Source organism: Borostomias antarcticus (assembly GCF_949987555.1).
Source record: "Borostomias antarcticus genome assembly, chromosome: 12".
In the NCBI taxonomy this organism is placed as follows: Eukaryota; Metazoa; Chordata; class Actinopteri; order Stomiiformes; family Stomiidae; genus Borostomias; species Borostomias antarcticus.
The window spans coordinates 11,098,817-11,125,084 of record NC_140245.1 but is presented as its reverse complement, the minus strand read 5'-3'; the positions used below and the strand labels follow the sequence as shown (position 1 = coordinate 11,125,084).

Below are 26,268 nucleotides of genomic sequence, written 5' to 3'. Positions count from 1 at the left end.
TGTTTTTTACAGGTTGCCTTTTAAACATCTGGCGAGGAGGGACTGCAGGCGGAAATTAGCCATTGGGGCTAAATCTGGCTAATTTTTACTATTGATTAATGTGCATGTGCCCCTGTTTAAATAAATACACTTAAACTATCGTGCACATCTTGAACACTTATTCTGTAGGATGATTGTACAGTAATCTGCATTTCTTGTACATTGTATTGTATAGTCTATTAATGTGCAGGCCTATAGTGTATTTATAATTGCACATTTTGTATTTTGTGTTGATGACCCTTGCATGTAGCTGGGTAACAAAACACATTTCACCTCACCTCACCTCAGTGTTTACCGCGGCTGAAACCCGTATTACCTGTTTGGCCCAACCCCGTTTGACTGCACGTACGTTCGATTTGAGAGGAATCTAGTGGTTCTGTGTTTCGTTGTGACGGGCAGAAGACTCCCCAGCTTTCAACGTTATCTTTCTTTTTCTGTTTTCATCATGTCGAGCACTGTGCAGAATATTTCGGTGACCTATGATGCCATTAATAAAGGCAACACCTTTTCCAACGGCGATTACATTTCCGGACGAATAACTTTGGAATTAGCAAAAGACTGCACGGTCAATTCTCTTTTAATAAAGGCGAAAGGCAAAGCGGATGTTAGGTGGAGCGAGAGGCATGGGGAGGATACTGTGGTGTGCCACGCCAAAGAAAAGTACTTTAGCATCAAACAGTTTATTATTCCAAAGCAGAAAGACCAAGGTAAGTTGCCATGGTTGAGAAGGCTATAGGCTAAAGTTAAAAATAGATTGATCTGTATACTTGCGGTTGCAATCTAAAAAGGAATATGTTTATATAATATATAAAGTATAAAGTTAATATTTCTTTAAAATCTGTATCAAGTCACGACTATCAAACACTGATAACGGGTGGTCAAAATGGACAAACATACATGTAGTGAATCACTGGAGTGGCTTTGAAAAACATTGCTTGCCAGAGTAGGCTTATCATCACACCACAACTACAGGTTTGAAAGGACACGTTTGAGCATTCATAAAACACACAAATGCATTTTAGACTTTGAAAACTAAAAGATAGGAAGCTCATTATAAAACATGACTTGTTTTTCAGGCTGTAATGTGATAGCTCCGGGACGCCATGTCTACCCCTTCACCTTCCAGATCCCTCCACAGTGAGTCTGGTGCATTGACACACCAGGAAGTTGCTACAGAAATGGATGATTGAGCTAGATAACACTTCTTCACATCCTCTGTTCAGTTGTCTATAATATCTGCTATTAGTGTACAGTTAAAAATTACCTCATGGACTCATGTATCATGCTTTGTCTCTTGTCATCATTACTACCAGTGACATGCCCTCCTCCTTCAAAGGCAGTGTGGGTAAAGTTCTCTACACCTTGGAGGCGAGGTTGAGTAGATCAATGAGGATCGATAGCAAAGCCATAACAGAGTTCTCGTTCGTCTCGAAGACGATGGTGAACAGCATACCTGGGCTGATGGTAGGCCTATGCTTTTGTTCAAACCACACGTGCGTACATGCACACACAGTTTTGGGCATTAGTATCAGTGTTGTTTGTGTGTGTGGTTCCTCCCAGACTCCCCAGCATGAGACTAAGGATAAGAAGATGAAGCTCTTCACCTCAGGAACAGTGACCATGGACATCAACACCGAGAGGATGGGCTACTACCAGGGTGAGGGACATTAGAGATGAGCTACCACCAGGGTGAGGGACATTAGAGATGAGCTACCACCAGGGTGAGGGACATTAGAGATGAGCTACTACCAGGGTGAGGGACATTAGAGATGAGCTACTACCAGGGTGAGGGACATTAGAGATGAGCTACTACCAGGGTGAGGGACATTAGAGATGAGCTACTACCAGGGTGAGGGACATTACAGATGAGCTACTACCAGGGTGAGGGACATTAGAGATGAGCTACTACCAGGGTGAGGGACATTAGAGATGAGCTACTACCAGAGTGAGGGACATTAGAGATGAGCTACTACCAGGGTGAGGGACATTAGAGATGAGCTACTACCAGGGTGAGGGACATTAGAGATGAGCTACCACCAGGGTGAGGGACATTAGAGATGAGCTACTACCAGGGTGAGGGACATTAGACAGAGGGGGGCGTACAGTATGTGTGGGGTTTGTGTACAGTACACGTGTGTGTGTGTGTGCGTGTGTGTGTGTCGGGCCCTCTTTGGGTGACCCCCCCACTCCAACCAGCAGCTTGCAAATAAACTTTCCTTTATGTTGGATTCATGTCCATAATAAAGCTAGGTTTATGCATGTGGTTGTTGTATTTGAGCGCAATACTGTACACGCCCTCAATCATACAGCACCTCAATAGTTTGTCACCATTCTACAAATTCTTGCACAATGACCTGTTGTACTGGTCTGTATCTAAGATAAGACTTATAATAACCTTCTGATTTGATCGTGAGCTCTACAATCATCCAATTGCTCACATTTTGACTTCATTGCTTCACTTTTCATCCGCAAACATAATTCCCTTTGACTATGATAGAGTTATAACCATTGTGCGCTCTCCATATTGGGCTGAATATCAAATTTGCATTTGAATGTCCATTCGTGGAGCTCCAGCAAGAATTTGGCCCATAATATTATCATATCCAGGAGATCGTGTGTACTCCCAAAACAAAATGGCTGCTGTGATGTGCTCCTGTCCCCTCTGCAGGAGAAGGCCTGAAGGTGGTGGCGGTCATTCAGAACAACTCCTCTCGGGAGGTCAAGCCCAAGTATTGTCTGTACTGGAAGCACAGCTTCTTTGCGCGGGGGAGGAGGAGGATGAACACTAAAGACATCCTGAAGGAGGCGGGCGAGGCCGTCCCCCCCTCCACCACACAGACCGTCACCAAGGTCCTCAACATCCCACAGGACATCGGCACATCCATCCTCAACTGCCACATCCTCAAGAGAGAGTACAGGCTCAAGGTGTGTATCTGATGAAACACCTGTGTTTGTTTTGAATCAATAACAGGTGTGCCTCCTCATGTGGCCTTATGTGTGTTCTGCCAGAGAACTACTGATTTAAAGCAAACCAGAGTGGAAAACCAAGGAAATGGCAGCGCTTCAAACTTTTTTATTTTAATTAAAAGAATAGTTATAAAACTACGGGCTTGCTTTTGACGTGAGAATGTGAGTGTGAGTGTGTGTGTGTTTACAAAGGGAAGTGGTGGAGAGGCACGTAGACCGGTTTTCCAACTTTGAGGGTATCTGTGTTATTCCTGACTTATTCTTGTTTTGGATGTGTAGTCATTCCTTTTAAATAGCAACCCTGAGGCACTGACTTTCTTAAGGAACAAAAGTTAAATATCTTTCCAGTCTATTTGAACCAGTCGAACAGGGTTTCACATGCATAGTTCATAAACTGGTCCTCCTTCCTTTTTAAACAATAATTGATGAAATATAAAACACACATGTTCCTGCTCTGCTGTAGGTGTCCCTGGATGTGCCGTACGCCTCTGACCCAGAGGTCAAGTTCCCTGTGGTCATCCTCCCCGCTGATCAGGCTCCTGTCCAGGGGCAGCAGCCGCCCCCGTACTCTGGCTTTGGCTCGGTTGGAAACCCAGACCAGCCGGCATGGAACATCGCGCCAGCTGCACTGCAATACCCCGGAGCCCCCCAATACCCCGGAGCCCTCCAATTCCCTGGAGCCTCCCAGTTCCCTGCAGCCTCCCAGTTCCCCGCAGCCTCCCAGTTCCCCGCAGCCTCCCAGTTCCCCGCAGCCTCCCAGTTCCCTGCAGCCCCAGGACCCTATCCCCCCCCCCCAGCATACAGCTCAATGTTCCCGTCTTCCAAGTCGGATTTTAGCGAGAAATTGTAGTGTGAGAAATGTAAGCAATTGACCACGAGAGGCAGTGGGTTATGTCATGGAATGTTTAGAGACAACTGGCCTCAACCTTTTCAGATTTCAGCCTTTTGTTCTTAAGCCTTCTTAAGCCTCAGTCCCCTACCTTTTGCCATTCCAAACACCCCTGTCCTCTACCTTTTATAATGATAAACACCCCTGCCGTGGGTTTTATCATTACAACAGGAAGGCATCTCCAGGGGAGGGCACACGCCAGACTTTCAGTCTGGCCTAACCTGGAGTAACCTGGAGTACCCTTTTATTGTTCTATTGTTCCTACCTGAAACCTATTCAAGATTTATCGCCCTTTTTAAGATCACGTGTCTGAACTCTTGACCATTGTTGATGATGTCTGCTATTTATTATGACGTGTACAGATAATAATATATGTACACATAATCGCTCTCTATGGGGCGAAGGCCAGACCGATATTGCGGAGCGAAGCAGTGAGGACGCTAGATCGGGATGGTCATACCAGGCTAGTGAGTTAGAGTATTTTACAACGGAAGTAAAGTATCCGTTGTAGAAAACATTGTATTTCACAATAACATTGTATGGTAGGCCTATTGGTCAACATAACTTCAATTACAAAAGGAATGTTATTTTTCACTTAATTAGATGAGATGATTCTATCCCGCCCTGTATTAGCTTAAAGCTTACTGACAGGAACTATTTATAACTCTAAATAAAGTTTAAAGTCGCACTGAAATGAAAGGATTCTGTTCCATTTTGGTTCACATAATTGGTCATAGTGTTCACTGATGTATGCCAATTTTTTTTTTTTTTACAAAATTCTACTTTTGTTGTAATCTTATATCAAAGTATATAATTTCTTACTTCCTAGAAAACGGTAGGTCACGTGCAATGACGACAACAGGTACCTTAGATTTTAGGCCAATAATCTCACGACATCCACCCGTCAATCAACGCTATCCTTCTATCGAATCTGTCTAAAGTTCTTAAAACCCGTCCACTTGTCAATGTTCCAATCAAATTCCTCTAAACATATGTCCCACCCTCATAGCTTGTTTGCTTCGGAAATACGCCAAACTACAAAGTTAGATGATCTCAAACGTCTGTTTCAGATCCATGGCTTACTAGGCCTACTACTTTTCACAGGAACCATTTTATTTTTGACGCCATACAATACAACAATTATGCTCTGTTGCAGATGTACAGTAACATTATTTTTTGTTTTATTTTGTTGTTGTTACGATCTCCCTGATGGAATGTCTAGGGTAAGGGACGACCATAACACAGCTTGTGTAGAGTAGCTAAACCTGGTTGTAAAACCTTGTGTGGTGCTCAAAGGAAGTGGCAGGCGGACAACGGCGGTACCTTTTAAAATAAAGGCTTTACTGGTAAATAATGAATAAACAAATACTGTATGTCCATCATGAATCTAACGGCCCTAATCCCCGGTCCCTATCATGAATCTGACTGCCCTAATCCCCGGTCCGTATCATGAATCTAACGGCCCTAATCCCCGGTCCCTATCATGAATCTAACGGCCCTAATCCCCGGTCCCTATCATGAATCTAACGGCCCTAATCCCCGGTCTCTGCAAGTAAGTGCACTGTCGTACTGTCGTAACGTTATCAGATTGTCTTTTTCTTTTTCTGGCTTCCTCCGTGATGTTTCGCTTTGGTTTTCTCACCTCTGTCATGATATCATTGAGCTAAAAGACGCATTATATCCATAGACGCCGGAATAGTTAACTACTACTGTGTTGTTTAAGCACAACTTTGCGCATGCGCACTTCGACTGAATGCCGTGTCCCGGGGGCGCGAGTTTTAAAAGGTAATAAATGTCAATGTATTATCTTTCTGAATAGACTCTTTGGACGATTCATCTTACTTTTAGTAAATCTAATTGGAGAATTGGCACCAGACATGTTTGTAAAGGTCCAAATATCGCGATGTATTGCTTTAAGGCGTCCAGCCTTCCCTCCTGACCAGGGGCAAACTTCTATAACTACCTTCCCTGCTGGTGCCACTAAAGGCCGAACAGCCCCTCCCCCAGGAATACCCCCGCCTCAGGAATACCCCCGCCTCAGCCCCTCCCCCAGGAATACCCCAGCCTCAGCCCCTCCCCCAGGAATATCCCAGCCTCAGGAATACCCCCGCCTCAGGAATACCCCCGCCTCAGGAATACCCCAGCCTCAGGAATACCCCCGCCTCAGGAATACCCCAGCCTCAGACAGGGAGGAAAGGTCAGTTCACCCGGTCAATGTGTCTTTCTATCACGCCATCCACTGTGCCCCCAACACAGGTGAGTCATCGATCACCAGCGCTGTCCGGTACGTGGGAGCCCCTCCCCTCCCCGCCACAGGGACAGCCCCTCCCTCACATTTCATCACAATAGTGTCGGTTGCTATGGGACCAGCTGCTGTGTGTGTGTGTGTGTGTGTGTGTGCTTTGTCAGTATGTGTGTAAATGGTTGAACTGTCTCCTGTGTTAAACTGGATTGTTGCTAGCTTTGTAAATGTAATTGCACGCATAGCAAATCGAGGAAAAGTATCAAACATTTTACCTTGATTAATGTATATACACATGTTGACTGGTAATGCATGGATTCTTTGCACCGGAGAGACAGACAAAGTTTTGTGGGGTCAGCTGCCATATCCATATCGTACCCATCATTGCCTCATGTATGAATCGCTTAACTGGCTCTCCTGTAGTTCCTCTCCTGCTTCCTCCCAAAGTCCACCACCATCTCCTTTGTCTTGCTGATGTTCAGATGGAGGTTGTTTTCCTGACACCACTGGGTCAGGAGCCCCACCTCCTCCCGGTAGGCCCTCTCATCATTGTTGGTGATCAGGCCTATCACTGCTGTGTCATTGGCAAATTTGACGACACCACTGAAGTCAAAGGTGGCTGTACAGTCGTGTGTTCAGGGAGTACAGTAGTGGGGACAGAACACAGCCCTGGGGGGCTCCTGTGTTGAGTGTGAGGGGGGATGAGGTGTGGTTGCCCACCTTCACCACCTGGGGTCAGTCTGACAGGAAGTCCAGGATCCACTTGCAGAGGGCGTCACTTTGCTCCAGGACCCTTAGCTTGGTGTTGAGTCTGGGTGGGGTTATAGTGTTGAAAGCTGAACTGTAGTCAATGAACAGCTGTCTCACATAACCCAACACGTTCCCCTTGCTCTTCTCTAGGTGGGACAGGGTGGTGTTGGAGGATGTGGGCTATTGCATCCTCTGTGGATCTGTTGTGTCTGTATGTGAACTGTAGGGGTCTAGTGTTCTGGGCAGTGAGGAGCAGATGTGTTCCTTGACCAGCTTCTCAAAGCACTTCATCACCACGGAGGAGAGAGCCACCGGGCGGTAGTCATTGAGGCAGGTTGGTCTTGGCTTCTTGGGTACAGGGATGATGGAGGACGTCTTGAAGCATGTGGGGACGATGGACAGGGGCCAGGGACAGGTTGAATATCACTGTGAACACAGGAGCCAGTTGGTCGGCGCACACCTTGAGAACCCGCCCTGTAATACTGTCTGGTCCCCCGGCTTTCCTGGTGTTGACCTGTTTAAACACCCTTCTGACGCCGTGTTCAGAGAGAGTGAGTGCTCTCTCCTCCCCGCCGCTCTCCTCCACCTCAGGTGCAGCGGCAGTCCGGCCATTGTTGGTTTCAAAGCGAGCCTAGAAAGTGTTGAGGCTGTTCATGAGAGCAGCGTCTGGACCTCCTGAGGAGAATGGAGACCCCTTATAGTCAGTCATGGTGTTTAATCCCTGCCACACACTTCTGAGGTCGCCTTGTTTGAATTTTTCTTCTTCCTTGAGTTTTATGGCGGATCGCAAACAGCTTAAAGGTGCATACCGCCACCTACTGTACAAGAGTGTGCATCATCATGTCATCATCCTAGTGCCCACAGACTACAGTCTGCCCCACAACCGTGTGTCACCCAAGAAAGTAAATAGAGCCTTCCTGCAGATTCCTACCCCCTCCCCCTCCGTGCCCAGTAAACCCCTCAAAGTCCATTCCCGACCTGCTTCTCTGACCTTATCCCGGAGTCTCCCTCTCTCTACTCCATAGTAGGGACAGTGCAACAGAACATGTTCAGTATTTTCCGCAGCTCCACAGTGCCCACATAGATCACTCCCCCTTTTCCCCAGTACAAACAAGGTGCCGTTCAGTCCCGTGTGATCAAACCTGAGTCTAGCCATGACGATTTCCTCCCTCCTGGTCAGTGCAGTGTAGTTCTTCACCATAACTGACTTCTGCACCCTGTGATACCCCCTCCCCTTCTGGTCTTCATCCCACCTCTTCTGCCAGAACTCAAATCCCTTCCTCCTAATCACCGCTTTCCCCTCTCCCTTCCCGAGCGGAACAGGCACCGAGATGACCTTAGTCAGCGCACCCTTCGCCAGTCGGTCTGCAGTCTCATTCCCTGTCACCCCCTCATGTGCCGGAACCCAACAAAACTGCACGTCTATCCCACCCCTGTGAAGCCTAAACAAACTGTGATACAATTCAATAAGTAGATCCTCCCTGACGGACCGGGTGGACTGTATACTGTCCAGCACCGATTTGGAGTCCGTGCACACCACCACTCTATCAGGTCTGACCTCCTCCACCCACTGCAACCCAAGGATGACCGCCACCATTTCAGCCGTGTACACAGACAACATATCAGGCAGCCGCTTGGAAAGACCCACTTCGAACCCCGGGACATACACACCAACCCCCACTCTATCCAGTTCATCCTTTGACCCGTCAGTGTAGATCTCCACACACCCGTAGTAACTCGCACGCAGATACAAGCCCGTGTTCAAACCCACTTCACCCGGCTGCCATCCATGTCTTCTCTCCAGAACGCGCCTGTCCACGGTCACTTCAGGGAAGAGCCAAGGGGGCACCCAACTAACTGGGGCGGACCTAGTGAACTCCATCCCCTCCAGCCCATAGTCCCTCACTGCGGCTCCAATAGTCCACCCAAACCCAGTCCCCTGGAACCTATTGAGTTCCCAGCAATCCCGCAACGTGAGCTTAGCAAGGTGGTCGTCCCCACACCCTTGCAGCCTAACCCAGTAGGCCAGCGCCAGTTTCTCCCGCCTGAGCTCCAGTGGCAGTTCTCCACCTTCTACGAGCACCGCATTATTGGGGGTAGATCTAATAGCCCCCAAACAGATCCGCAGAGCCCTGTATTGCAAACGATCCACCTTAAGCAATGTAGACTTCGCTGCCGCTGCATACACCACCCCCCCATAGTCCAGAGCTGACCTCATCAGTGCCCTATAAATGTCCAGCATTGACTGCGTTCCTGCCCCCCAGTCACACCCAGCCACAGCACGCAGCAGATTGATAACCTTTTTGCACTTGGTTTCCAAGTGGCGAATGTGTACAGCCCATGTAAACCTGCTGTCGAGCCACAGGCCCAGGTATTTAAACTCCGTAACCAATTCCAGAGGCCGACCATAGAGCATGAGCCCCCCAGCCTCGGGCTTGCGTTTATTAGTGAACACCATGTAGCAGGACTTGCTCGCTGACAGTTTGAACCCCCACTCATAAGACCACCTTTCCACCTTCTCAATCGCCTGCCTCAGCTTCCCGAACACGTACGGCACATTCCTTCCCCTCATCCAGATGGCCCCATCGTCTGCATAAAGAGCCGACTTGATGCATCCCTCAAGGTTCGCAAAAATATCATTAATCATCACATTAAACAACACCGGGCTGATCACACTCCCTTGAGGGATACCATTCACTATGCTGAACAGCTCTGAGACGTCCGCACCCACCTTGACTCTAAGTGTCCTACCCGTTAAAAAGTCCATAACCCAATTGTACAACCTCCCCACAATACCCAAACGACTCAACTTGATAAGTAGCCCATCCCTCCACATAGAGTCGTACGCCTTTTCAATGTCAAAATACACTATCACCATCCCCTCCTTCATTTTCATCGACTTCTCAACATCAGAGCAGACTCCAACCAGAGCATCCAGCGTGGAACGCCCTTTCCTAAATCCACTCTGACAGTGACTCAGTAGCCCTCTCTGTTCCAGCACATGACACAGCCTGCGAACTAACATCTTCTCCATCCATTTGCACAAATGAGACGTCAACGCGATGGGCCTGTAGCCATCAGGCACAGCAGGGTCCTTCCCAGGCTTATGAAATGGCAAAATCACAGCACTCTTCCACCCACATGGCAAGAGGCCCTCACTCCAGATTCTATTAAAAAATCTCAGAACTAGCTGCAAAGATGCCACGGGTAGCTGTCGGAACATGGCATAGCATAACTGGTCCTGCCCTGGGGCTGAATACCCGGTACCCTGCAAAGCTAATTTGAGCTCTGTCATTGTGAAGTCCACATCTAGAGTTGACCCAAACTCACCACTCCGATCCCACACATTCCCATGTCTACTAAGAGTGCAGATCTTCTGCTGCCTATGCACTTCATCCAGGTGCTCCCCACTATGCACTGCAGCAAAAGCACGACCCAACATATCCGCCTTCTCTTTATCAGACACTGCCAGCCTCTCCCCAACATTCAGTGCTGGAATACGGACTGATGCCCTCGACCCACTCATTCTCTTAAACATGGACCAGACTTCACCCAGCTGCACATTCCTGCCAATAGAGGAACAAAATTCCATCCACGTCCTCTTTTTGGTGCCGTTCACCACCCTACGAGCAACAGCCCTACACCGTTTGTAGGCAACCAAATTCTCGGGCGACAGGTCCCTCCTCAAAACTCTAAGAGCCGTGTTCCGCGCTCGAACCGCACTACTGCATTCCTCATTCCACCACGGCACCACCTTCTTCCTACGCTGGGTCAACCGTCTCGGAATACTCACAGTGGCAGCATTCAAAATATGACCAGCCATCTCAGCTGCGCAGTCCTCTATGCTACCCTCAAGAGCAACCAAATGAGCCGTGCCCTCACAAGACAACCTAAAGACCTCCCAGTCAGCCTTCCCGAAACACCACCCAGTAAGTGCACACCCGTCTTGCACATACACACTCGCACGAACAACCGTGAGAACTGGAAAGTGGTCACTCCCAATAGACGACTCGGTCATAACGCGCCACTCACAGGCCGTCACCAGACTACTTGACACCAGCGTAAGATCCAGGCAGGACATCGTACCCCTATTCACATCAAGCCTCGTGCCCTGCCCATCATTAAGGCAGACCAGCGACCTTCCATCCAACACGTCTTCCACCACCTGACCATTACTGTCTGTATGAAGACTGCCCCATAAACTGTTGTGTGCATTAAAATCCCCAACCCACAATTCCTTCCTAGACACCGCCCCAGCTACGTCCTGGAACATGTCCACTGTAAGCGACTTACACGGATTGTAAAAATTGACCACCCTAATATTGCCCCCCTCCTGCGGGCTGCACAAATCAACCACAACACATTCAACATCCACAGGAGAGAGCACCTCCCTATAGGCCAGCCCATCTTTCAGAAAAGTCGCACACCCCCCACCACTTTGATTGTGCGCCCGATCTTTCCTTACAGACCTGAACCCGGGGATCACAAAATCCAACTGAGGCCGCAGCCAAGTCTCCTGCACACACACAACATCAGGAACTACATCTAACTCATATATATACTTCTTCAATTCTTGGCCATTGGCTACAAGGCTCCTAGCATTCCACTGCAGAACGTGAAGCACCATCAGTAAGGTGTCAACCCTCCCCATTATCCACTGGTTTAGTCAACAAAGCATGTATCTGTTCCGCTTTAACCTCTGTCACCGCAAGGAATCTTTCGGCTGCCTCCACAATGGCTTTGATCTTATCGCTCTTCCCTTTATGCTGCGCTGCAACATTCATGACATGACAGATGAAGGCCACAAAATCCACCTTGCCCACTACCAGTGTGTCATCGCCAACACTACATTTGTGGGAACACACACTAGGCGGTGGAGCTGGAGCTTGGGGCTGGGGCCGCCTGACCGGCACAGGACCAACACTCTGCACTGTAGCACTCTCAGTCACACCACTAGGAAGCCTGCTGCTCGGCCCCGCCGCCCTAACCGTCTTCAGCGCCTCCGCGTACGATACCCCTGTCACCACCTTAACCCGTTGGACCTCCCTGGCTTCAATCTGCGCTACACATCCACCATATGCAGCACTGTGCTCACCCCCGCAATTACAACAACGCATCTTGGCATCTACCTCACACTTCCCATACTCATGTTGGCCCCCGCAACGGGCGCATCTAACCTGACCCTTACATTGCTGTGCTGTGTGCCCCATTCTCTGGCACTTGAAACATCTGAGCGGCTTGGGGATGAATGCCCTCACACTATACCTCACGTAACCCATTTGCACTGACGGAGGAAGGGCTTTCTCAAACTGAAGAACCACTGACAAGGTGGCCGTCAGCGCGCCATCCCTCTTGCTCATAAGCCTAGTGGCCTCAATCACCTTGCCTCCACGCAGCTCCTTCTTGATCTCCTCCATAGACACACTCACAGGCACACCCGAAATCACACCCTTCAATCGCGCCATTGCACCCGGAACATGAGCCTTCACCCTTTCCCCGCCAAGCGACAACCCCAGGATCTTGCTACTCTGTATCTCGCTGTTAGCACAAATCAACACTCGCCTATTGCCAAGAAACCGAGCAAACTTCACCTTCCCTATCTCTTTCTCGATCGCCGTAGTCAGTTTAAGGGGATGACAGTGCCCGCCATCCTGATCAAACTCCACAATTACCTTCCACTCCACGACACGACCGGGGCTCATCCGAGAGCTACCTCCACCGAGTCTCGACTGCTTCACACAGCCGCCCTCGGACTCACTACCTCCCGAACCCTGCCCCCGATCTCTCCTCTTCAAGCTCCTCCTCGGCCTCGCCTCACTCCACTCCATTTGTGTCTTGTACTCACCACTACCACCACCACCATCCGAACTAGTAGACATGTTGATACAGTCAGAGTACAGTTTATGCAATCCCACCCGAACCAAACACTTCGAATCCACCGCCCGAACGCCACTTCCGCGTCTCCTTGTTTGAATTTTAATTCCATCTTCTCACCGTATTCCCTCTTGGCTTCCTTCACTATTCTCCTTACACTGTATATTCACCCTATATTCGCCGTGTTGCCATCTCTCTAGAGAGATTTGAGGTTCTGGTAGGAGGCGCACTCCATGTCGACTGCATGTTTTCTTTTTATTCTTGGATCTTGTGACTTATTTTCGTGATATTATGTTTTGTTGTATCATGTCCCTATTCTGTATGTGTTGTTATTGTAATCAGTGTGACATGATTCAATTCAGTTTCAATTAAATTCTGCTGTGTTTTCTGCTGTTGTAGTTAGTCATATATGATCTTATAATCTCTTCTCCAGTCAGACAGGTGCTCTGAGACACTATCACTCCCTTCTACCTCAGTCCATCCACAAGAGTCTCTCTCAACCGTGGATGTATTAATAGAACTGGATGCGGTGACTACGTTGACGCCTCGTTCTTGAGAGTGAAACATTTTAAACAGGGCATGGATGTGTTAACAGAACTCACATTCATAGGCTGTGACAGGGTGGTGGTGTGTCAAGTGGGACATCTTGTGGTGGAATCCAGTACTACAGACAAAATGAGAACTATTGGGGTAAGGGTAGCTTGGGGCGCATTTGCTTTACAGTTGTGGTTTCTGGTCTAAGCGGATAGTGATCCAAAAACAGGCCTACCCATAAACCTACGATGCGACGTGGCAATAACTTCTTCTGGAATAGGCTACTTTGTTTGGTCTGTCCATGTTTTATTCTAATTCATAGTGACTGGAGAGACTAAGCTGCTCGATTTGCATTTGTGTGACAGGATCCCAGCGGCTCGAGACCGGAAACCAAGCGAATAGAAACCAGGCTCCCCTGAGGACAGCGTGGTGACACGAGGCTAGGGTGAGGGTCAAGTGCCTGTTCACTTTATAGATATAAAACAAGAAAACAAGATTTATACAAGCTCTATCTCTCAGAACCATTTTTTGTAATCATGTTTTTCACAGGTAACAATGACGCCACACGTCATGTCTTTGTTTACCTCATGTATCTTCATGGATCAATGACAAAAAAAAAGAAAACAGAACATTTTGGAAACAGCACACTTCCCAGAAGAAAAACATCCTATCTGCCAGATATACAGTTCTTGATTTTATTCCGTACCTCTTCTGAGATGCGAGACCCATGTGGGGATTCCAGACCTGTGTGGAAGAAGCTAAGGGGAAAAATAGGATTCCTTTTCAATAATAAGTCCTGTTTTTCCAGTTAGCAGAGATGTCTCTATATGCCTCTCTATATGTCTCTATATGCAGAATATCATAGTGCTGTCCTGCATAGGTGGCCAACATATAGAAAAGGTCTCCCTCTAGAAGGGGCAATCTGGAATATTCTATGTAAAAGAGAGAACTTATACATTCATAAGACTTTCTTCATATGGTCTTAATGTTGAATTCAAATTAAAATGTTTCTTAAAATGCTTTGTCATGTCTACTGGTGTGTGCTTGTGTGTGTGTGTGTGTGTGTGTGCGTTGCAAGGTTGATCAGCTCATTAAAGTGACTGATGAAATTGGCTGACTGACTGTCTTTAATACACCAGTACACTTAATCAAGTACAGTGACACAGCAGTCTGTTGTAACAGTAACAGCAGTTTTGCCCATTCTACTACTTTTATTTCTGTGGCATGAATACAGCCTGGACGGCTGATGCATGATGGGAGAAGTAGTTTTTTTTTACTTGAAAAAACTCTTCTTTTGAAATATCCAGTAACTTACTGCCATGCTTGCAGCTTGAATAAAACCAATGAAGGCTTCCATTAAGAACAGACGTCTCCGTTATGCCCCATCACACCGGGCTACTGCAAGCGAGGATAACCTCATGGACAACAACTCCCAAGCTCCTTTGGGAGCAGTTCTCTTATCAGTTTCCTCGTCGTTCTTGTGGACTTTGTCTGGTGCCAAGTGAAGTAGGTATGAAATAAAGACCAGGTAAAACGCTCTGTGTACATCTGCCGACTTGCCTTTTTGCTTTGAACAATTATTTATACATTAGTACCCTTTAGATGGTAAATTTAGCTTAGGTGCACTATTAATGCGCTAGCTTAGCTAACAACGCGTTTTGTACGTGGTAGCCTACTACATAACAACTGCATTTAAAATTAGACTATGCACGGCGGGTTCTAGACTGGACCAACAAAGAAAGACAACGACTTTCTGAAACGAATATGTCGCAGACTACAGACTGTTGTGTCTGGGTTAACTGTCCTAGTCAGCGGAGATCGCAGAAACTAGGCCAGCAACGTTATCTTATAGCATCAACTAACCTCATTCCCAGGCTGTAGCTACATCAGTCGACTTTACTTGTGTTCTGTCCTATCCTAAGATTAGTTGATTTTGAGTCTTTGGGACTTAGTTGCTAGACTAACGTAGCCTACTCGTTTGGCTACATTTTAGGGAACATTAGCATTATGCTAAATATTGTGTGGCACCTATATTTGTTGTGAATTGAGGCCCCTTCCATACATGTTTATGTAGCCTAGCTGGATGTTATTGTTCAGGACTGTTTTATTTGTAATTTCAATAGTAGTAGCCTATTTCTGACCCAGATCTCTCACAGGATTGTTTGAGTTTATGGAAACATGCCAAAGAAAAAGGCCAGGTATGTAACATCTCGTCATGTTAACTTACAAATATTAATTCATGAGATTTTATTTTGATCACCTCTGTTGGTCCACATTCTACTCTTCCCATTCAACTTTGTGGATGTAACACTTCCCATGCACCACCTCTATTCTCTCCACCTCTTCCTGTCTCCACAGGAAGCGTAGCAGCGAGGAGCTGAGTGAGAGCTCCTCCCTCGCCCCCGACCCCGACAACCTGCTGGGGCTGCGGATCCAGCACTCCTGGAGGGAGGAGGGTCGTCTGACCCGCTGGAAGGGCACGGTCCTGGAGCGCCCCGCCGTCAGCGCCTCCCTCTACATGGTCAAATACGACGGCTTTGACTGCATCTACGGCATCGAGCTTTTTAAGGACGAACGGGTATCCAACCTGCAGGTTCTGACGGAAAAAATCGGTGGGTTTGAGTTTACAGTTATTCTCAAGTAACCACAAACACAGGTGCACGCACGCACACACACTCTCTTGGCAAATTACGTCATTCTACAGACAGATTCAGTGTAACATGCTAATCCCAGTACTCTACAGTAGGAGACACCTGTAGCTCAGTATGTTTTAATCACCTCCCCACCCTCTCATTGGACAGTCAGTCCCTGGAAGTCCAGGTGTGTTGTTGGCCCTAACCCCACCTTTCTCTAGCCTGGAAGCCAGAGTTCCTCGCTAAAGACAAAAAAACAACAACAATCCCTTTTGCGATACAGCCTGGACCTCTTCCCATCCACATCGATTTCCAGAAATTACAATGTAACCGGGCCAATCAGGTTCTGCGTCACCCAGTGGGGATGCAGCCCCTGATTGGGACTCAATCACAACAATTAAACAACAGCAAGAGTATGCACCAGCGGAGTTTCTCAGCGGAAAATACATTTTCCCCGTTCTTCCGACTGGATTTGGCAGAACTCCCGCCCGCTGTAGTCATTCTGGGCGGCTATAAATCCAGACTGTATCTATAAGTCCAGACTGTATCTATAAGTCCAGACTGTATCTATAAGTCCAGACTGTATCTATAAATCCAGACTGTATCTATAAGTCCAGACTGTATCTATAAATCCAGACTGTATCCCAAAAGGGATTTTTCTTGTTGCAAGGATGTCTGGCTTCCAGGCTAACCTTCCTCCTTCCCATATTGAAGAACAAAATTACTCTTATCATTGAAATTAATGGAAATCTCATAATTGAAATCTCATAATTGAAATCAAACCAGTCAGTGGGGACTAAGGACTAGTGATGGTGAAACGAGGCTTTCTGAAGAACACGGAGGCTTCTAGGCACACTGGCCCTCATTTATCATTGGAGTGCAGATCCCAGCGCAGAAATGATGGTACGACAGAGACCATGTGTGATCTATCAGACATTCGTATGCTGCCAATCCCATCATACGAATGATCGGGCGTTGATGAATGTGGTGGATGAAACCAATCATCATTTAAATATCGCACCCCTACATATTCCGGCCCCGCCCATGTAGTTAACGCCATGGAGATGCGAAATACGGCCAAGACGAGAAATTTCCCAGACTCTCGTCCACTAGCAAGCTCTCCACTCTCCATGAAAAGATCCTGTGACTCTCATCCACTAGCAAGCTCTCCACTCTCCATGAAAAAATCCTGTGACTCTCGTCCACTAGCAAGATCTCCACTCTCCATGGAAAGATCCTGTGCTTCTGGGAAAACAAAGTGACCCTCAATCCAGGGTTTCATCAGTAACTGAGCTGGAGGATAGAATATCCATCCTCCACCAAATCAAAGATGAACAACGCATCGATTCGTGGATCACCGTAGATGCGTTTTGAGATGCACCTGCTAGAGAACTGGTCACTGCAGGAGAACTGGACAGGGCTGTCTCTCTACCATGCTGCTCTGGCCCTGGAGGAAGCCCACTGGCCACAGCTGGGTGCTAAACCGACAGAGCCAGTCTGTTCCACACCATCCTGAGCCCTGGCACAAGATCAGCAGGAGAAGGCAGCGGTAGGCGCTCCTCTCGTGTCCCCCCTCTGTTGGAACATAGATGTAGCATTTGAAGTGAACAGCTCCTGGGCTGAAACCACCGTAGTGGTCGGCGTGATGCAGGAGCTGAGCCTCCCTACGAACAAGAGAAATTCAGCCAGCTTTGGTCTCTGCATCTGTGGCTGGAAGATTTCTGGAGGCACGAGGGGCTGCATTTTGTGGACAATTTTTACTTGTTAGGGTTAAAGTGAAATGAAAAGATGGGCCCTATTCAAGCCAGACAGAATGCGCCCGACCAGGCCGGCTCAAGACTTCTGTGCTCAGGGCCCATCTCTGAGGGCTTTCTGACAGGACTACTCTGCCAGAACCGGGGTAAGTCTGACGACAATAATGAACTTGGCTGTAGTATTCATGCTTCTGCTTGCACAAGGACACATCAAGACAAAAGTGAACATATTTCTAATAGTGATGCCACTGTCTGTTCTATTCCTGTTTTAAATGCTGCGGTTTGCTCTAGTGCACAACGCTTTCCTCTCTCTAGAGCCCATAGATCCAGAACAGATGGGTTATCCATTAACTACTTGATTATGTTGGTCATTTCTGATAGTACAAAACTTCACAGGAGACCAAAGTCGTTTGGGTATTTATTACTGATACACACACTACAGCTTCACAGTTCTGATGTACAGCCCCCAGCCCAACTGGCTCATCACCTTTATATCCATATCAGTGTGTGCGTCACATAAGGCTAATGGTTTTCTTGGAATTTACGCAAGTAGATATGAATCTTGTTATTGAGACATACTGTGGAATGGGACATTCCAGTCTAGAACGCTCTGACCTGGTAAACCATGGATGTATTAATAGAACTGGATAGGGTCACTCCATTCACTGACTGCTCGAAAGAGTGAAGCCCTATAGGACCGCGCCATCTTTGAAAAAAAATGTGTGACTGATACCTTTGACATGCGCAGTCAAAGGTATTAATGACGCGTTCTTGTAGTCCACGAACAGATTGCGTTCATGGCTCTCCCCGCTCGTAGTTAGCGATGAAAAGTGGCTTGCTTATTAATCTACTTTTGTCAAATATATCCGTTGGAAAACATATTTTTTTATCCAGGCATCTTAGTTTTAACAGTATTATTGTGACTGAACATGTTTTGTTTGCTAGTAGGTGGTATTCATTCTGTTCACAACAACGCAATGTGCAGCCAGGCGAAATAGCTCCAGGGGACCTGGTCCCAGGCGAGTTGAACAGCTGTCCACCCAGAGACAGGATCTCTCGTTGCGGCATGAAGTTTGCGGCTAACCCGCCAAGCTCGAAACAGAATGAATACCACCTAACAGCAAACAAAACATGTTCAGTCACAATTATACTGTTAAAACTAAGATGCCTGGATAAAAAATATATTTGATGAAAGTAGATTAATCAGCAAGCCGCTTTTCATCGCTAACTCAGAGCGGGGAGAGCAATCTGTTCGTGGACTACAAGAACACGTCATTGATACCTTTGACTGCGCATGTCAAAGGTATCAGTGATGTGTTTTTTTCAATGATGGCGCGGTTCAATAGGGCTTCACTTTAGATTTCGAATCCTGGGGGCCTGTGGTAAACTCACTCTGGGGAACTCAACTGAGCTCGCTGTTCTCTTCCTGTTCTCCTCAGATGAGCCAACTTGACCTTACGGCCAAACAACCCTCTAAACACTGCTAGTTTCCACAACAATATACGTGCCTCTAACCCAGGGTAGTTTGAGTCAGTCCCTCTACCCAGAGAATGTCAATGACAATCCTTAATATCAGGTCCCTAGCTGGTAAAGCGTTTCTCATTCATGATTGTATATGTACATAAATTAGACGGCATGTTTCTAACTGAAACTTGGCTGAATGTAAATGTGTCAGCAGCCCTTATTGAAGCCTCTCCAACTATAGTTTCTCTCAGTCGACTAGGAGTGGGAAACAAGGAGGAGGAACACCACCATAGCTACAGATGCTCTGAGCTGCACGAGCATTTCCTTTATGAATTTACCTCTTTTGAACAGCACACTATAGTTTTAAATTGCAAGCTTCCAGTTCTGACAGTAACTGTGTATAGGCTACCTAAACAATGTTCTACCTTCTTAGATGTTTCTGAACTCCTGTCCATTATCCACACAAACTACTTTAATTATCACAGGTGATTTTAATCTGTGTGTGGATAATGAGGGTGACTCGAAGGCCAGGGATTTTATCAACCTCTTGAACTCCATGGACTTCAGTCAACATGTTACTGGACCCACTCATAACCGAGGCCAGACCCTTGACCTTGTGATTACAAAGACTGTGCTATCTCCTATCAGTGACCTTGCTGTTTCTGACCACTTTTAATTTATTTACTGCATTGATACCCAAAGCTGAAATGAGCACACACTGCTTTAAGAAATGCTATCTGAACTCTGTAGTAGCTGATAATTTCAAAATAATGATGAACACAAATAGTGTAACAATCCTGAAAGTGGGAATTTCATTTCATTCATTTAATTTAATATGTTAATGATCTACTGACCACTTTTAATGCCAAAGTGAGTGCAGTCCTTGAATCTGTAGCACCTATGAAATTTAAAAAGGTTGAAGTCAAACAAAAAACTCCATGGAGGAATGAGGAGATCAATCAACTAAAGAGAACATGCAGAAGAGCCGAGCGCTGATGGAGGAAGACAAAGCTGCAGCTCCACCACGACATTCTTAGATAATATCTTTATGCCTTTAATAAGGCCATAAGAAATGCTAGTATAGATGACTTCTCGAAATTGATATAGAAATCAAAACAATTCCAGGGTGCTCTTTTCAATGATTGACAGCCTCCTAAATCCTGCCTCCTACACCTGTCAACATGTTCTCTACCTCCTTCAATCAAAGCTTTATTTGTATAGCGCATTTCATACCCAGAGGCAACACAATGCACTTTACAGAGATCAAGGGAGGTAGGCATACGACCCACCCCTACATATTCCAGAGGGAAGCAAAAAAACAGTAATCACCCGGGGGCCAGATAAGTGAGCTGTAAGACCCTGACCCCTCTAAACAAGGCGATCGAGCAAGCTCCTGGAGTATGTTTGTCTACCGGCTAAGAACATTTATAAAGCAATAAATTACATTATTTTACATTACATTTTCAGAGTAAGAGAGGCTAAAAACATCATAGGAGAGACATGGCAAACACTGGTGTATGTCTGTGTGTGTGAATGTGCCTGGGCCCAGATAGAGGCAGGGGTTGGGGTAGGAATTTGTGTGAGGAATTTGAGGCATATTTTAGAGATGAAAATGTAACTGACATTAGGATGAGTATCACCCAGGCAAGACCAGATGTGCTGCTTGATGACTCTCTTCCTCCAGTGAGCAGTGTTATCAGCTTGTTTGGTTGACACACAGATGCTGAGCAAAGTGGTGTCACAACTTCAAGGACATGGCCAATATTTGGGGAAATACGCTCGTTTTCCATCTTCCCTGGGGTTAGACCAGCAGTATGAAGCATTTTCAACTGTGCGTGCAATATGGAGTGGCGAGACCTGGACCGATTAGCCTAGCTTAGCGGCATTCACTGGTACCAGGTTAGGCCGATAAGCCTACTAAGGACCCGTGATACCCTGGCCTCGACTGCCTGTTATTACAGCTCTTTACAACACACTGAACCATATTTATAAAGTTATGGACGGTGTATCTAGATACGAGCTAGTCTATTGTAGCATCTAACTATGTGCGAGCTGATGATATCCACTTCGCTCGTTGGAACGCACGTTTACCTCGATACCTAGCTAGTCGCAATGCTACGCGTTTGGAGTGATGCATGTAATCCCTACGCCTGGTTCTAAAAAAATAGTTCTGCGTATTTCTGCTTAGAAAACGAAAATGTTTAATTAAAATTAACACACATTAACAATTCTAAACAGAATAGTTTTGGAGTTGTATTGGGGGGTTATTTCGTGACATTTGGGAGGTAGGCTAATCGGCCTAACCTGGTACCAGTGAATACCGCTAAGCTAGGCTAATCGGTCCAGGTCTCGCCACTCCATATTGCACGCACAGCGTTGAAAATGCTTCATACTGCTTGTCTAACCCCAGGGAAGATGGAAAACAAGTATTTCCCAAAATCTTGGCCATGTCCTTTAAGTCATCTACATTCCTCCTTGATCCTATTCCCACCAGGTTTTTCAAGACTAGGACACTAGCGGTCTAGTTATGTTGTTTTATTTTACGTATTTATGTCCAATGCAGATGAGGGAGGATATTCTTGTAGACAACCTAATGCAATTCTGTATGTAGTGATGACAAGTTAAGGTGTGTGTGTGGGGGGGGGGGTTATATGTAGCTATCATTAACTGCTCCCTATGTACAGGCTTTTCACCATCGGCACTAAATACTGCCCTGGTAAAACCTCTTATGAAGAAATATAACTTTTGACCGATTTCCAACCTCCCATTTTTAAGTAAAATTCGAGAAAAAAATATTTTCAAACAGTTAAATGACTTTCTAGATGCAAATTGTATCCTTGATACTTTTCAGTCTGGTTTTCACCCTCATCTTAGCACGGAGACAGCACTGATCAAGGTTGTAAACGACCTCAGAATCAACACTGACTCCAAAAAGCTCTCTGTCCTTGTCCTTCTGGACCTGAGTGCAGGTTTACACACTGTAGATCATGATGTCCTTATTAAAAGACTTGAGAACTGGGTCGGCCTCTCCGGTCCAGTCCTTGACTGGTTCAGGAGCCATGTAACTGGCCGAGAGGTTTTCGTCACCTTTGGTGATCACAGCTCAAAAAACACTTCAGTGACGTGGGGTCCCACAAGGACCTAGGGCCTTTACTTTTCAGTCTGTATATGCTTCCCCTTCGTGATGTTATTTGGAGGCTCAATATTAACTACCATAGCTAAGCAGATGACCCACAGCTCTATATGTCTGTGACACCTGATGATTACAGCTCAGTTGACCAATCATACAATATATTGCTGATATAAATGTATGGATGTCACTGAACGTCCTTCAGTTAAATGAGGACAAAACAGATGTGCTGATCATTGCTGAAAAAGTTGAAAGGGAGAGACTATCTGACCTCTTAAAGTCGCACTGAAATGAAAAAAGCATTCTGTCCCATTTTGGTTCACATAATTGGTCATAGTGTTCACCTATTCAACGATGTATGCCAAAAAAATTACAAAATTCTACTTTTGTTGTAATCTTATATCAAAGTATATAATTTCTTACTTCCTGGAAAACGGTAAGTCACGTGCAATGACGACACCAGGTACCTTAGATTTTAGGCCAATAATCTCACGACATCCACCCGTCAATCAACGCTATCCTTCTATAGAATCTGTCTAAAGTTCTTAAAACCCGTCCACTTCTCAATGCTCCAATCAAATTCCTCTAAACACATGTCCCACCCTCATAGCTTGTTTGCGTCGGAAATACGTCAAACTACGGAAGTTAGATGATCTCAAATGTCCGTTTCAGTGCGACTTTAAAAACACTGACACTGAACACCAAATGCCAGGTCAAAAACCTAGGTGTCATGTTTGATTTTGATCTTAATTTTGAGACCCATATTAAGAATGTGAAAAGGACATCCTTTTATCACCTGAGAAACAACACTAAGGAGACCTTTTCTCTCCCAGGCTGACACTCAAAGACTAATGCATGTTTTTATCACTCTCAGGTTGGATTACTGTAACGCTCTTGTGTCTGGTCTACCAAAGAAAGCTATTAGTCAACTACAAATGATACAAAATAATGCAGCATGTGTCCTCACTAAGGGCACACATCACACCAGTCTTACAATCACTACACTGGTAACCTGTCAGTTTTAGAATAGAGTTTAAGATTCTTCTATTAGATTATAAATCAGCCCATAGTCATGCACCTGAACTATGTCAATGTTTTTAAGATATACACCAAGTACTGTAGGTCCCTGAGGTCCTCTGGCATTAAACACTTCCTGGAGCCATGACAAAGAGAGATGGGGAGGCTCTTACGTTTGTATGCCCTCAGCGCCTGGAATACCTTTACAGTAAATCTAAGAATGGCTGAAACTGTTGGAACTTTTAAGCGAAATCTAAAGACTTACCTTTTTAATCTCACTTTTATCATGTACTTGTGTTACAATTTAAGCTTCTCGATCTAAACTTTTTCTCTGTTCTTTTAAACTTTCTATTCTCTTTTTCTTGCATTTTCTATTGTGTACCATTTACTATGAACCATGTTTTTATTTATCTTATTCTGTAAAGCACTGTGTGCTACATTTGTTTGTATGAACGTGCTGTATGAATAAACATGATTTTGATTACATGCTCGACAAACGCCTCTGAACCTTTAGTGTAGCTCATATCACAGATGCTCGTGGGTGACATCACTACTGGGGACTGATCGATGCTCTGCAGGCCCTTACCCCACCTCTGCCTCTCTCCCCCCCCCCACAGTCAACAGGCCCTTACCCCACCTCTGCCTCTCCCCCCCCACAGTCAACAGGCCCTTACCCCACCTCTGCCTCTCCCCCCCCCCCCCCCCACAGTCAACAGGCCCTTACCCCACCTCTGCCTCTCTCCCCCCCCCCCCCCCCCCCCACAGTCAACAGGCCCTTACCCTGCCTCTCTCTCCTCCCCCCCAATGTCAACAGGCCCTTACCCCACCTCTGCCCCTCTCTCCCCCCCCCCCCCCCCCCACAGTCAACAGGCCCTTACCCCACCTCTGCCCCTCTCCCCCCCCCACAGTCACCAGGCCCTTACGCCACCTCTGCCTCTCTCCCCCCCCCCCCCCCCCCCACAGTCAACAGGCCCTTACCCCACCTCTGCCTCTCTCTCCCCCCCCCCACAGTCAACAACAAGCTGAAGGTCCCCCATGGTGCTGAGGAGCTGGTGGGTAAGGCGGTGGAGCACCTGTTCCAGAAGGACAACGGGGACAAAAACGAGTGGAGAGGCCTGGTGCTCTCGCGCGCGCCCATCCTGACCAACTGGTACTACGTGACCTACGAGAAGGACCCGGTCCTGTACATGTACCAGCTCTGGGACGACTACGTGGACGGGGACCTGCGGGTGCTCTCCGAGGCTGGTGAGAGCAGGGGGAGGAGTCATTACTGAGACATTAATTTATTCATCACCAACCAGGAAGTTTTACCACCAGCAGCATAGTTATTAAAACAGCCAACGACTGCCTATTTTTCTATTGCCGTGTGAAACTTTTTTTTTTTCAGATTGGCATTCATCCTCCTCTTCCTCTACGTCTCCTTATTATTTTATTTCTTCTACTTCTCTCCAGAGCATAAACAGCTCCCGGAGGATAAGCCAGCTGGAGAGACGGAGAGCCTTGTGGGTAAGCAGGTGGAGTACGTGACGGACCAGGGCGTGAAGAGGGTCGGTCTGGTCATCTACCAGGTTCCTGCCAAGCCCTCGGTCTACTACATCAAATATGACGATGACTTCCACATCCACGTCTACGACCTGGTCGAGACCACCTAGGCCACCAACTCTCCCCACCTCCTCTTCTCCTCCTGGTGAATGCCACTCATTCTCTCGTTCTCCCTCCTCCTTTTTGCTCTTCTTCTCCTTCTCTTCCTCTTCTCCTTGTAAAGGTACAGTACATGCCACTGATTATCAAGGTCTTCTTCCTCTTCCTCTTGGTCAAGACTGCTGGGACACAAATGACTCTCTACCCTCTCCTGCTGCTCCTCTTCACCATCCACCATCATTTTTACTTTGACTTGTCTAGGTTCTCCTCTAATGAGAGCTGATGCTCTGGGCCTCAAACATAGAGTTGACCACAGTATCAATCCACCCATCTGTCTGTAATATACTTTGTAGTGTTGATTGATCCCTATTTTTTGTATGTTTATAATACACTGGGACTGTACTTTTCTTCATGGCTTCAGATGTTCAGAATGTGTATGTGATGCTTCTTTTTAAAGGTTTTATTATTTCCTTTTCCTGTCTGAATATGTACTGTATGCCCTCAGGAAGAAAAGCAGTTGAAGTTGGTACTGGGTTGTTTGAGTCCTGTCATGATTGCGGTCTGTTTATGACTTGATAACATTGGGCACAGTTCCTATGCTGACGTAATCAGTGTTTAAGGTGGTGGATTTTACCAACAGAGCCACAAGCTATTTGTTTTATTACTGTCAGTGCAGTGAGATTCAGAGAAGATAACTAATATTTGACTTATGTTTGAGAGTTATGCTATGCCATTTAGACATTTCATAGTCTAATGTTCAGTTCAGTTTGAACAATTTTCCATAGGTCATTAAATGAATGGATTTGTATTTAATTAATTAATATAGCTCACAAAGATACTAGAAAATATTATTGGCTGGTAAGTGTTTAGTAGTTTATTGGGATTACAATCTTGTATTCAGGCCTAAAATAGGTAGCTAGGCCATTTGGATGTATGTTTTTATTGTAAATACTGCAAAGATGTTTTGGTATGATTTGATGTTAAGGTTGAATAATGCCTCAGTGAGTGATCACAGCATTTATTTTTTTCATAAATAAAGTTCTGGACGTAGACGAGGCGTATGTGCTCCCGTGGATGTGTTTTCACACAGGTGCCTGAAAACCACCGTATCTCCTAGAGAAGACAGTCATCACACATCACACAATGACTTGACTACAGCAATTTTGTTCTTTCTGTTCTTTAAACATGCTTTGTGTGCAAGTTATGTCATAGACATGAAGGCAGAGGCAGTGGGTTGTAAACCCTTTGCAATATTTTTTATATTTTCCAGTTGACCTAAAACCTCCATAAGACCTCATATTTAGGCACCTGGTAAAAGAAAATGCTGGATCTTT

At 46.3% G+C, this 26,268-nt stretch overlaps 2 protein-coding genes across 4 annotated transcripts; both read left to right on the top strand.

Moving 5' to 3' along the window:
• Nucleotides 1–484: 484 nt before the first annotated feature.
• Nucleotides 485–3,856, top strand: LOC311315701 (arrestin domain-containing protein 3-like; the record flags this gene model as incomplete). The annotated part of the gene is made up of 6 exons (XM_084446405.1): nucleotides 485–746; nucleotides 1,116–1,176; nucleotides 1,353–1,503; nucleotides 1,600–1,696; nucleotides 2,708–2,964; nucleotides 3,470–3,856. The coding sequence occupies 6 exons, from the start codon at nucleotides 485–487 to the stop codon at nucleotides 3,854–3,856; spliced, it is 1,215 nt and encodes a 404-aa protein (XP_084302531.1).
• A 10,902-nt stretch (nucleotides 3,857–14,758) lies between these two features.
• On the top strand, nucleotides 14,759–25,986 carry LOC311316526 (spindlin-W-like). Of its 3 annotated transcripts, none has more exons than XM_084447394.1 (5): nucleotides 14,759–14,823; nucleotides 15,441–15,493; nucleotides 15,654–15,907; nucleotides 24,305–24,538; nucleotides 24,746–25,986. In XM_084447394.1, the coding sequence occupies exons 2-5, from the start codon at nucleotides 15,474–15,476 to the stop codon at nucleotides 24,943–24,945; spliced, it is 708 nt and encodes a 235-aa protein (XP_084303520.1). In that variant the 5' UTR covers nucleotides 14,759–14,823; nucleotides 15,441–15,473; the 3' UTR covers nucleotides 24,946–25,986. The 3 variants fall into 3 exon arrangements, with proteins under 3 accessions (XP_084303520.1, XP_084303521.1, XP_084303519.1); XM_084447395.1 differs by having other exon boundaries at nucleotides 14,782–14,823; nucleotides 15,452–15,493; XM_084447393.1 differs by lacking the exon at nucleotides 14,759–14,823 and having other exon boundaries at nucleotides 14,842–15,493.
• The last annotated feature ends 282 nt before the right edge of the window (nucleotides 25,987–26,268 follow it).

Coding starts and splice junctions, on each gene's coding strand:
- LOC311316526 (XM_084447394.1), top strand. CDS start 15,474: ATGCCAAAGAAAAAGGCCAG. Junction 15,908..24,304: donor GGTTCTGACGGAAAAAATCG/GTGGGTTTGAGT, acceptor CCCCCCCCACAG/TCAACAACAAGCTGAAGGTC. Junction 24,539..24,745: donor GCGGGTGCTCTCCGAGGCTG/GTGAGAGCAGGG, acceptor ACTTCTCTCCAG/AGCATAAACAGCTCCCGGAG.